Source organism: Pelobates fuscus, chromosome 6 (genome assembly GCF_036172605.1).
Source record: "Pelobates fuscus isolate aPelFus1 chromosome 6, aPelFus1.pri, whole genome shotgun sequence".
Taxonomy (NCBI): Eukaryota; Metazoa; Chordata; class Amphibia; order Anura; family Pelobatidae; genus Pelobates; species Pelobates fuscus.
In genome coordinates this window covers 222,169,823-222,183,075 of record NC_086322.1, presented here as the reverse complement: position 1 = coordinate 222,183,075, position 13,253 = coordinate 222,169,823, and the positions used below count along the sequence as shown (strand labels likewise).

General features: G+C 41.8%; 1 protein-coding gene across 4 annotated transcripts in view; it reads right to left on the bottom strand.

The window, feature by feature from the left end:
* The window catches only part of PTPN13 (protein tyrosine phosphatase non-receptor type 13), a 264,870-nt gene that overhangs the window by 120,068 nt on the left and 131,549 nt on the right, over positions 1 to 13,253 (bottom strand). For all 4 annotated transcript variants that reach the window (XM_063458775.1, XM_063458777.1, XM_063458776.1 and 1 more), the window contains exon 8: positions 8,688 to 9,239. In XM_063458775.1, coding sequence (XP_063314845.1) covers positions 8,688 to 9,239 — 552 coding nt within the window. The remainder of the gene's footprint in view (positions 1 to 8,687; positions 9,240 to 13,253) is intronic.

The following is a 13,253-nucleotide window of genomic DNA, read 5'->3' as shown; positions in this document are numbered from 1 at the left end:
TTGCTGCCGGCCCCCCCAGGACCGCCAGGCTTGTAATGAGCCTGGCGGTCCTAGGAGGTATTATCGGCAATATCAGTATCTATATTGGCCGATACCGATATTGCCGAAAATACCGGATATCAGCCGATTATATCGGTGAAACCGATAATCGGTCGATCCCTAATTTTATTGAACCAGACTACCAGTAACTGTTTAAATGCGACCTTAAAGGGACACTCCACTCACCAAATACAATATTCACAATATAAAACCAGCTTGCAAAACCTGCAGTTCTCTTGTCTGCTGCCTCTGCAAGCTCTCCCCTTCAAACCCCGCCCAGACTATCTGTGGCTGTCCAATCACAGACTTCCCAATACAGCGAATGAGAAGTCTTTGTAAGTCAGGTGATCTGGGCAATTGCTGCCTCTTGAGGTCAGCTGCATTGAGCTAACGGAACCAGGAAGCAACATGACCTGTTTTCTGTTTGAAAGGGGTGTTAACTAGGTTAATTTACAGTGTCAATTTTTAAAGCTGCACTTTTTGTTAAATGGAAAAGAAAAGAAAAAAAGGCACTCTTCGCACAAAGCTTTTCAGCAAGCTAAAGTAGTTTAGGGATATGGAGTGACTCTTCGATGTTTTGTTTGTAGAAAGTTCTATAGTCAAGTACATTTACACACACCACACATTCATTTAGAAAAATATAATTTTGTCTTTTGCTGCAATTACAATGCAATCTCTACTGGCCTGATTAATATAACCATAATAATATAGCAATAATCTATAATATAATTATAGATTTTAGACTGCTAATAGAAAGTTTTCTGTGTGCATAATGAGCTATTTGTGGTTATGTTATAGTTAAACTGAACACAAAGCAGATTATTATTGCATTTTTCAGATGGCCTCCTAGCTGGAAGCAGCTGTACAGTTACAGTACTCCATATGATGGTTATTAAAAAAAAGCATTTTCAGCTGAGACGTCTGCATTATACATTAATATTACAGCACAATACAATGGACTATTCACACTTGAACTGTCAATCCACTAACTAAAATCTCTCCAGTTCATGATAGCAGCCCTGAACTGTTTCTGCGTCCTCTATTTACAATAATAACCATCCCATTGTTGTAAAGTCCAATTAGGATATTAACCTTAGGCATAAACACACTGGATGTTCCTACACCTACTAGTAAAATAACACCTCTTCCTTTTATTGTTATTTACGATCATGTGTGGACACTCTAGGTGTAACTTATGACTTACACTCTAGGTGTAACTTATGACTTGTATTATATTTTCATTTTATGTTCTTATTTATTTTTTTATTGAAATTTCACATATGGTCATAGGAAGCATCTTTTCAAGTCTGTAATTTTGGGCAACTGAATTATTATTGAGGTTTTAGGACCACCGACAACAAGGTAATTTACCAGATGTGTCTGATATGCTGGGACATAGCCTAATATCCCCCATTCATTTTCATGCTAGCAACAGTGATGGGATGGGTGTTAAAGTCCAGGAATTGGATGCCTCGGACACACGACAAACAGTCCATAACTAAAGAAGACTAAAACTAAATGTACACATTTCCTCAGATGACTGGGGCAGAAAGTGGCATGTTGTCCTTTTACTAGTGAAAGTAAGTAAACTGTATTAATCTAGGATCCCAAGATGAGTAATCAATCTGAAAGATGTTTTGGTCTATCAACTTATCCACTACTTTAGCAATAATTTGATAAACTTGCGGTTGCTACACTATATGGACAAAAACATTGGGACACACCTCTTAATCATTGAACGCAGGTGTTTTGATCAGACCCATTCCCACAGGTCTACAAACATTTGTGAAACAAATGGGTTGTTCTGAAGAGCTCAGTGAATTCAAGAGTGGTACTTTGTATGATGCCACCTTTGCAATAAGTCAGTTTGTGAGATTTTATCCCTGCTAGATCTATTTAATAGTCAACTGTAATTGGTATTATTGGAAAGTGGAAGCGTATAGAAAAAGCAGCAACTCGAGATGAAGACCACGAAAAGTCACAGAGCAGGGTCACAGAGTACTGAGGCGCATGTTGCGTAAAAGTCACCAACACTCTGCTGATTTCATTGCTGGAGAGTTCCAAACTTCCACTGGCATTAATACCAGCATGTCAACTGTGCAGTGAGAGCTTCCTGGAATGGGTTTCCATGACCGAGCAGCTGCATGCAAGCCTCACATCACCACATACAATGGCAAGCATAGGATCGAGTGGTGTAAAGCATGCCACCACTAGACTCTGGAGCAGTGGAAACGTGTTCTGTGAAGTAACGAATCACACTTCTCTGTTTGGAAGTCTGATGGGTAAGTGTGGGTTTGGCGGATGCCAGAAGAATGTTACCTGCTTGAATGCCTGTAAAATTTGGTGGAGGAGGAGTGAAAAGAAATCCTAATGCTTCAGCATACCAAGACATTTTAGACGATGATAGGCTTCCAACTTTGTGGGAACAGTTTGGGGAAGGTCCATTTGCCGGACCTCAAAAATGACAGCCTGACAGCCAACTGAGACGGTTGCATGGTGCTTGAGCTCCTCAGGGGAAAAAAACTTTTACTTACCCCAAAATTGACTTTATTGTACACTTTTTGGCGAAAATCTTGCTCCCAACCCTCTTAATCTATTGGCACTCTCTTGATCACAGCAAGTGGATGCAGCCTGTGACAATCTTACCTGCGGATTGCAAAACCAGTCGAGGACAGGGACGATCCTCGGCCTTAACCTGGAGCTCACTTGCCTTGTGCCCTGTTTCTCTCCCCCCACTCCTCCTTCTTTGGACCGGTGGGGGTTATCCCGGTCCCCACTGGAAATCTTGGCACAATCATCTAACAATAATCTAGTATCCAAGAGCAAGCTGGAGAGTTGCGGCCTAACAGATAAAATGGCTGTCCCACCAAGGACTGCCTCCTATCAACCCCCTACACCTGTGGATCCGCTCCTCCTGAAGTTCGACCGCATCAGTGCCTTATTTTGGGCAGAGCTATATGCTAGTAGGCTTACCTCTATTTCTGCAGCCCAGAGCAGGCTGCATCCACTTGCAGCGAGCCCATGAGCCGCCCTGCGGGTCGTCAACATCTGCCTACGCATCCCTCTCGGGACTCCAAAGCAAAGCAGCACAGTCAAGGGCACGAGAAACCGCCGCGGCAGGCAGCAACGCTTTATCGCAGGTTGTATACAAGTTACCACCCACCCTGCCAGCAGTGGAACAAGCTCCTTCAGCACGACCCCCCTGCTTCAGGATCCCTGCTCTCATGCTACTGGCAGTGGGGTGCTGCGGGGCTGTGGGTGCGAGCTCTGGCTGAAGCCCGGGCTGTCACAACGGACAGCATCAATGCCGAACAGGGGCGGACTCTGACTTCGTGGCGGGACCTCATAGGCACCTTTGCTCACACGCACAAGGGATGGTTCCCTAACTTGGACATCTGCTAGATGTGTGCTGGCTACTCCATGTGTTCTGGGACTCTCCCATGTCTTGCTGACACCCTAATGATGTCTGAGCCGCTCCAGCTCTTGAATAGTTAAATCTCTGGTTTGCCTTAAGCATGTTTTTTTTTTCTCTCCTACCGCATGCCACACACAGGTTCTACGTTGTGATCTCTGAAGCTTGTTTATGCTGTTGGGGCATGGCAGGCCTGTTTGTAACTATCTGCACTGCATAAACAAAGAATTAAAATAAAAAATGCTCTACTGAATGAATGGGCAACAATCTTCACAGAAACACTGAAAAATCTTTGGAAAAATTAACAAAAACATTTTCAGAAGAATAGAAGCGGTTATATTAATGTACAGTATCTCACAAAAGTGAGTACACCTCTCACATTTTTGTAAATATTTTATATCTTTTCATAGAAACATAGAATGTGACGGCAGATAAGAACCATTCGGCCCATCTAGTCTGCTCAATTTTCTAAATACGTTTATTAGTCCCTGGCCTTATTAGGACGTACTTGAAAACCAAAGTAATCTGAATGTACCTTTTCTGGTTAAATACTTTGTTATTATCTTATAGCTAGGATAGCCTTATGCCTATCCCACGCATGCTTAAACTCCTTCACTGTGTTATCCTCTACCACTTCAGCTGGAAGGCTATTCCATGCATCCCCTACCCTATCAGTAAAGTAATACTTCCTGATATTTTTAAACCTTTGCCCCTCTAATTTAAGACTATGGCCTCTTGTTGTGGTAGTTTTTCTTCTTTTAAATATAATATATATTACATTGTCTGCCTACCTTTAAGTCATCAGAATTAATTACCCCTAAATCCCTTTCTTGAGATGTTTTTACGTACAAGATGCATTATCTTGCACTTATCCACATTAAATGTCAGTTGCCACAACTCTGACCATTTTTCTAGTTTACCTAAATCATTTGCCATTTGGCTTATCCCTCCTGGAACATTAACCCTGTTACATACCTTAGTATCATAAGCAAAAAGACATACCTTACCATCAAGACCTTCTGCAATATCACTAACACACATATTAAAGAGAATGGGTCCAAGTACAGATCCCTGAGGTACCCCACTGGTGACAAGCCCATGCTTTGAATATACTCCACTGACTACAACCCTATGTTGCCTGCCATTGCCTTACCTATTCAACAATATTGGAATCCAAATTGCAGTTTATTGATAAGCCTTCTATGTGCAACAGTGTCAAAAGCCTTACTGAAATCTAAGTAAGCAATGTCTACTGCGCCACCCTGATCTATTATTTTAGTTACCCAATCAAAAAAATCAATAAGATTAGTTTGGAAGTAAACCCACGTCGTCTCTGATCTTGAAATCCATCTGATTTTAGATGTTCAACAATCCTATCCTTTAACATGGTTTCTATTACTTTCCCCACTACTGAAGAAAGGCTTACTGGCCTTTAGTTGCCCGACTCCTCCCTACTACCTTTCTTGTGAATGGCGCACAACATTCACTAACAATCTTCTGGGACTACTCCTGTTAACAATGATTGGTTAAATAAATATGTGAATGGTTTTGCTAGTACACCACTAAGCTCTTTTAATAGCTTTGGGTGTATTCCATCAAGTCCCATTGACTTCTTTGTCTTTACTTTTGTTAGTTGAAATAGAACCTCTCCCTCTGTAAACTCACATGTAACAAATGACTAATTTGTACTTTTTTCCTAACTGAGGCACCTTTCCTTCATTTTCATCTGTAAATACTGAACAAAATATTCATTGAGGCAGTCTTCTTCTACATACCTTCCTTCTTTTATTTTTAATCTAATTAATCCTTGTTTTACTTTCCTTTTCTCATTTATGTATCTTTAAAAAAATGTGTTGTCCCTTTTTTTACTGACTGCTATTTTCTCTTCTGTGTGTGATTTGGAAGCTCTTATAACTTGCTTAGCCTCTTTCTGCCTAATCTTATAGATCCATCTTCCTCATTCTGTGTTTTTTTATAATTACGAAATGCTAACTTTTTGTTTGTTTTTTTTACTATTTTGGCCACATCTGCGGAGTACCACAGTGGTTTCTTGATTTTTTTGCTTTTACTGACAAGTCTAATGCAATTTTCTGTTGCCTTCAGCAGTGCAACTTTTAAATAATCCCATTTCTCTTGGACTCCATTTAAATTGCTCCAGTCTGATAATGAATCCTTTACACATATTCTAATTTTAGAAAAGTCTGTTTTTCTAAAGTCTAAAACTTTTGTTTTTGTGTGGTGTGACGTAGTCACTGTTCTTATATTATACCACACTGACTGATCATTGGATCCTAAACTTTCACCTACAATAATATCTGATACCAAATCTCCATTTGTTAATAATAAATCTAGTATGGCCTCCTTACGAGTTGGCTCCTCAACGACTTGTTTTAGAGACAATCCCAGTAGGGAGTTTAGAATATGTGTGCTCCTGGCAGAAGCAGCTATTTTTGTTTTCCAATTCAGGAAGATTAAAGTCACCCATGATGATAACTCCCCCCTTCATTGTCATTTTTGTATTTTTTTTTATTCTTTATTTTTTGTTGTGCATGAGTTAACAAATCTTCCTGCATCGTCACAATAAACAAATGCAGAAATAGGCATTATTCACAATGAGACATATGACATGAGGTGTTAAACATTTAAAACTATTGCTCTGTTCCATTATGCTGAGTCGGCACATTTTTATGTTGAGATTAGAGTACGCTTAAGACAGCTACATACATGTTTAGTAATACAGTTTGGACTCAAGTTGGTTATGCATGTCCTATGATTGCAAGTATTACATTTGTGTGGTCAGCATGCGTTATTCAGATGTGTGCAGCTATGTGAGAGCGTTGGTATGGTATATGCTTGTGAGTCACAAGTGTATAGAGAGAGAGATACACATAGAATTTGCCAGGCAGGCAGGTTTGGCCTCATTAAGTGAGTAGTTGACAGACTGAGAGCGTGACAGATGAGTACAGTAAGGCATTACACAAGTATGAAAAGAATATTATGAGAATGCTAAATCAAAATGGTCGAACAGTGAATATTTCTTTAAAGTCCTACATTGTTAGAGAGTCTCTGTTTAGGAGGCTGCAGTGTGGCATAGACAGCGTCCTCAGCAGCAGAGGCTTTGGGTATGTACCTCTGTGATTCCCGACACGTGAGTTTACTGTCAGCGTATGCCCAGCACAGGGAGAGATGTTGGGGATACTTGGGAGTCCTGCTGGGGCATAGCATGGTGCAGCATCGCTGTTTCCAGTCGCTGGCTCGTCCGCCCGTCGCTGTGGAGGCCTGCTTCGAAGTTACAGGCAAATGGAGTCCCCTTCTGATACTCTGGGGCTCTCCATATCATCGGGTGGGTTCGGAGCCGTGAGGGAAGCTTGCCAGTTGTTGGTGGCGTTGTGGGTCTCTGCTTCATGCTGGGTCTGTGGGGAGCGTGTAGGTCACTTCGGGTTGGCATCGTTGCGTGGCACGATCTCGCTTGTTTGTGTGCAGGCAGGAGGGGTCTCCATCTCCGGCGCTATTTTTTAGGTCTCGTTGGGTGGGGGCCCGTGCGGCTGTGGCGGATATGTGCGGGTTCTCCCTTGGGTGAGTGCACTGATTCTGTGATCTGCCACTCTCTGCTTGCCAGTTTCGCCCAGAAGGCGTCGAATAAGGCATCAAGCTTGAACTGAAAGTGGTGCCTTTCTGTGCGGTTGTGGTCACATGTGTCATCCGCCATTGTATAGGCCTGTGTAGCTAAGGGCTGCCTGTGAGGCTCAGCTGTCAGCACTCGTCGTAGCCCTGCTGCCTGGAGGGGTTGGACCGGGATCACCCCCACTGGTCCTAAGGGGGGGGGAGCGGGTAGTCAGTGGCTCGGTATCTCCGGCGCAGGGGCGAGGAGAGCAGCCGTCTCCCCCCAGCTCCGTCCACCGCAGGCCGCAGCCTGCCACCTTGGGCTCACGATTACAGGATACACTCTAGTCTGGTATCGGGTGATTCACCAGGGAGCCCCCGACATGGATAGCTTACCCTGGTATTATTTTTGGTTTGAAAACTGCTAGTTTCTCCCTATAAACAGTTTGTGTGCCGGAAGCTCCTCCACCATGCGACTGTTCTGCTTGCAGGTCAGGCCCCGCCCCCCTTCATTGTGTTTTTAGATACTTCCTCAACTAGTAAATTATCAAACTCTTCTATTTGTCTTGGGGGCCTATAAAATCACACCTACACAGGTTACTGTGTGATTACCAAATTGTAACCTAAAACAAACGGACTCTATGTTCATTCACCTAACTAACTTTTATTAGGCTACATTTTATGCCATCCTTCACATACAGGGCCACCCCTCTCCCTTTCTTGCCTTCCCTGTCTTTTCTATATAAAGAGTACCCTGGTATTTCTATGTCCCAGTCACCATGTCTCAGTAACAGCGACTAAATCTACATTATCAGTTGCCATTATTGCCACAAGTTCATGGATCTTATTCCCTAAACTGTGAGCATTTGTAGACATGACTCTAAGCTGGATGTTTTATCACCCTTTTGCCCCCCCCCCCCCCCACCCTCCTAGCATAAATACATCCTAGCAAAACCTCTGAACTGCTCACTGAGAACATTTGTTCCCTTTTGAGAAAGATGCAAACCATATTTTTTGTACAGTTTATTTCCATTCCAAACAGAGCTACCATGAGAAATGAAGCCAAATCCTTGCACCCAACACCATTCACCAAGCCACAAGTTAAAGTCCCTAATACGCATCCGCCTGTCATTCTGAGTGTTAAGCACAGGCATCAGACCACAGGACATGGTTCCAGTAATCCATGTCCTTAGTCTGCTTGTCTTCAGCAAACTGTTTGCAGGCTTTCTTGTGCATCATCTTTAGAAGAGGCTTCCTTCTGGGATGACAGCCATGCATACCAATTTGATGCAGTGTGCAGCGTATGGTCTGAGCACTGACAGGCTGACCCCCCACCTAGATGCATTGTATTGATAAGAACTGCTTTACAGTGGACTACGGTGTATTCACACTTCTTCGACTGAAAATTAGGGAGGAATGGGATTAGTATTGTTGAAAGTTTTCACCCAGCCATTCATAGTCAGCTAGCAATGATTAGTTTGCAAGAAACAACAGACATTGAAAAGGTGAGTATATTTCGCAATTTGCCTTTTTTAAAGTAGTGTCTTCATAGTGTATTATAAAAGAGCAACCAACAGAAGCACGAGGTGTCCATTTAGGAACAATAGTGACATAAACCGAAGATATAACTTACCTTCTATGCTCATTGCTTCTCTCAGCACTTGCAATTTCTTCTTTTTTTCTTTAATTCTGTCCAAGGCACTGGAAATAGCGATTGAGGTTGGCACATCTGGTCCATGTCGAACTTGAGGACCTAATGCTTGAACAGCTGCACTTCCATCCGGGTGCCTAAGATCCGCAAATTTAGGCAATGTAGTTCGTACATTAGTTTCAGAGATGTGATTAGATCTGCAATTGTCTGTAGATGAAAAACCTCTCTCAGTGGCTTGGTCAGTAATGGATGACAAATCAAACGATGATACCCAATGTTTTTTCCTTTGACCATTGTTGCCATTTTGACCTTCTATTTCACTGTGTTTAAGTTCGGGTTGTGGGTAATGGGGACTAAATGTGTCCTCGTATCCCGAGTTATACTCAGATGACGTGTAATGGCAGGAATCTTCTTCCCCACACTGATCATTGAATGCAAGAAATCCCATTGATTTACTGAGTCCTTTGCTAAGGAAAAGCTGTTGTGTGCTCCTATTGGAGTGCATGTCGTGTCCATCAAAAGCTGGGCTTTTAACTGTAAAAAAAAAAAAATAGAGTAGGAATATATTATAAAAACAAACAAAAAAAATTATATGCATCCTCAACCAGTTTCTGTCAAATGGTAGCAAAGAAAAAAAAGAAATACAAGCATATTGTATAATATATGAAAGTATATTATATAAAAGTTTAAATTATCAGGTCGTAAGAAAACAGATGTAAATATGTGGACCAAAAATTCAACAGCGGTTTCTTTAAAAAACAGATTACTTTTAAGACAACAAGGTATTGTAAAAAATAAAGAACTCAATTTAGTCAGCAAAAAATACTATATTTAAAGTACAACAATCAGATGTCACACGATATTAACACATGTGCAATGGTCATTTTATTTGACACCTCTAATGTATGATTATTTGTAGAGTATATAATTAACACACCTTTAAATTCTAAGTCATTCCCTTTGATTATACAATCAATAGAAATAAGTATCCAACACACTTTATAAGCAGTAGTTAGCGTGTGGATCACAATTTACAAGCATTAAGTTAGAGTGTCATATTTTATAAACAGTCAATTAGAGTGTGTCACACTTCAGATAATGTATGAAAATATTATTAGATTTGCTGGTTTCCTAACTATACAACTTTTGGCCAAAACGCTTATGGTGGCCAAATATGAGTGTTGTCCCATCTTGCATTAGAGAACAGTATCTAGCGCTACATAAATGACAAAAATAATGAAAATTTTCTATTCTTGCCCACTTTTTCATATCTTTCCTTATTATTAACAACAATAATATCACCATTATATTTGATTGCAGTTGCTACTAGAAAAAATATGTTTTTTTTAAAATGAATTTTTTTTTTTTTTTGTCAATCTTTGTTTTTATTGAGGCATATGATGGTACAGTACAGAAAATAAAGTGATGGGTTAATGCATGTAAAACATACAGTTTGCATAAGTGTACACAATAGTTGCATGTATTCCCAAGAGTATCAGCCTCTTTTTTTTTTTTTTTGTTTTGAAAGTTTAACAGTAGAGTTATCCGTATAGGTTACACAGACTAAGCAAATAAAAGAGTTACAAGATAATTACGCTTATGGTTTGTTCGGTGAAGACGATTTTAAGCAAGCTAGAAATGGGTGCAATACCTCAGATAATGCTAATAACAGGTTAAGAGCACGTATAGCGAGACCGCATGTGGCCTAGTACAGCATTTGGTGGTAAGTTACATTATGTTAGGCTACCCGAGGGGTCTACCAGGTAGTACACAGGTATATGTTTTTCGATTAAGTAGCATAGGTTAGTTTCTGTGGTAATCATTCCAGTCATCTGGACTAGGGTAATACACTGCTAAAACATAACATATTTAACAGAAACAGGACACGCTGATTCTGGGCTAAGACAAAAACACTGCCCCGACATCTCCTGCTAGAGCAAAAATATGTAAAATGCTAAGCCAGGCACAAGGGGGTCTATTGGTAGCATGAGAAGGGGAAAATACCACCAGTGGTCTGCCACTCGGGCTAGTCCTCATCATGTCCAGTGACAGGGGGCCAGATCAGGACCCAGAGTCCCGCTTGCTTTCGGTGCCGTTAAGCTGCTGACCAGAGTCTCTGTGTTGGCTATGCTGTTTCCGAGGGTCGCTCGTCTTCCGCCTGAGGCCTTGATGGGCACTCGCGCCTGTGTGCCATTGGACCCATCTTCAGGACCGTGGGCCCAGGGTTCCGCCGGGCCCCTAGCTTCTCCCTGGGTGTATGGCAGGCTGTGGGGGGGGGATTCCTCCCGATGAGCACCCAGCTCAGATGAAGCGTGTGCGGACCTCTCAGCAACGTAGCGGTATATGTGTCAGGGGTATTTCTGGGTGTCTGTACCCGTACCTGAAAATGCCTCGGGTGCCAGAGCGGGTGGTGGCTGCAGGTCGTCCTGCTGGTCTCCGCCATCTTGTGCACGAGTCTAGGTTGCATGTTAGTGCACGTGTGTGGGGCTGGTAAGCGTGTGTCCTGCAACAGTAATTCTCTGGACTGTAATGCTGCTGGAGAATGTGGGTCTTGGGATTCAGGCGACTCTGTGTACCATGCCAGATCGTTTCTGCTGTCGGCCCCATGCGATCACCGCTCTCGCGGCCTCCGCCATCTTTGCCGCGTGTCTGAGGCCTGTATGATGTACTGCTAGCTCCTCCGCTTGTTGCTTAAAGCATGGACCGGGATCACCCCCCCGGTCCGGTGGGGGGGGGAAACAGGACCGGGTCCGCCGTTGCGCTCAGTGCGTTCCGGGCTCCGTTGGGCAGGATAGTGGAGCGGCGGCCGTCCACTCCACTCACCGCCAGGCAGGCACCCGCTGGTTGCTGCAGGGTATCCCTCCTCCGGGGGGCTAAAACTCCGCGAGCAAGCCTCTCCCCGGCTCCGGTAGCCCGTGTGCCTTGCGGGTCGAGGTTGGTAGTAGTTGATTTCTGATTTATTGTCGATTTTTGGGTGAAATTGGGTAGCTTGTGCGGGAGCTGTGCTTGCCTGCGACCGCTTGGCTCGGCGGCCCGGCCCCGCCCCCCCTTTTAAAATGAATTATGTTATCTGACCAACTACCCATTCCCTATGTTTGCTATTCACAACTACTTTTCTTTACAATTGTAAATCCTTAAATAAAAACAGGATTGTCAAAAACATGCAATATTAAAGATTGGCCTGTTATGCATTTTAGTATAATTCTAATAATGCCAACTCCTGTCTACTATAAACTCCAAACTTCTCAGAACAATAGAAATATAAGTGTTATGCTCAATTAAGTTTACCTGTATATTTGAAATTATTGTACCTACTCTGATGGTACTCTACATATCAAATGTTCTGGGGGTGAACCAATACAATCTCAATAAATGTTTGTTTTTGTTTTTTAATTAAAGCGTTACTCTAAGCATTATAACAACTACAACTTGTTTTACAACGGTTTGTTGCTGAGCTCCAAAAGTCCTCCAGTGGTCGGTGACATACATCTGGCCACTGACGAGCTGCAGAAGCCATATATGCCCATCTTTCTTGCCATGCACTGACTGAGAGCATCCGCTGACCACTCTCAATCAATTCTTAAAATTCTGTACTTAGAAATATGAACACAATTGATATTAGCTAGCCTAGAACTCTTGTACCGTGCTGATTATTGACACTCCAATGATGCTACCAGAGGTGGGGTTACACCTCCAGAAGCAATCGGGTTAGACTTGGTATGTACAACATTTCATAGCACAGCACATATAGACTCTACATACAGCAACCACTGAAGTGGTCATGGAGCTTGGAGTAACCTTTTAAAAATAAAAGAATATAAAAGCCTACAATGCCTAGATGTGGATTTTATATTCCAGACTGAATTTTCTTTGTGGAAATTTAGGACAGAGCCTCTCCCAGGAAGAGAAGGACAAGCTATGCTTTAGATCAGGTATGTCCACCTGCGACAGAACTGGATACCCAGAATTCTCTGATAACCAAGATGGGAGTATAATGGCAATTAAGCTTGTAATTATTAATATTTATATACAACTATATCTTTGGTTAAATAAGCAAAGGAAACAAAATATGTATTTTTTTGTTTTTAATTAAATTTTTGGTGCTGGATATTGTTTCGCTGTTCATTAAAAAAAAGTACATTTTACCCGTTTTCTGCAAAAAACAAAACAAAAAAAAAAAACTATAATTTTGAGCAATATAATTCCTGCAAGCAATAACATGGAAATATTAAATAAGCCAAAACAGACCTAATGACTGGTGAAATCACATTGTGCAAATAAATGGTGCATTATAATTTGATTTGGGTTTTTCCAGTCTGAAATGCCTGAATGAATGAGATTGTGGTTGAAGACAAATTTGGAACAACGCTCTTTGCCTCACAGTGTATTTTCATTAAATTACGTTGTTGCCCAGATTAAGTGTAATTTTATTTCCCGATAAAATATAAATTACAAGGACTAGATCTGACAAGGTTGCAAAAACAAGGCTATTATATAAAACATCACTTCTTGAGCATAACTTTCTTATTGCCATATATTGAAAAAAAA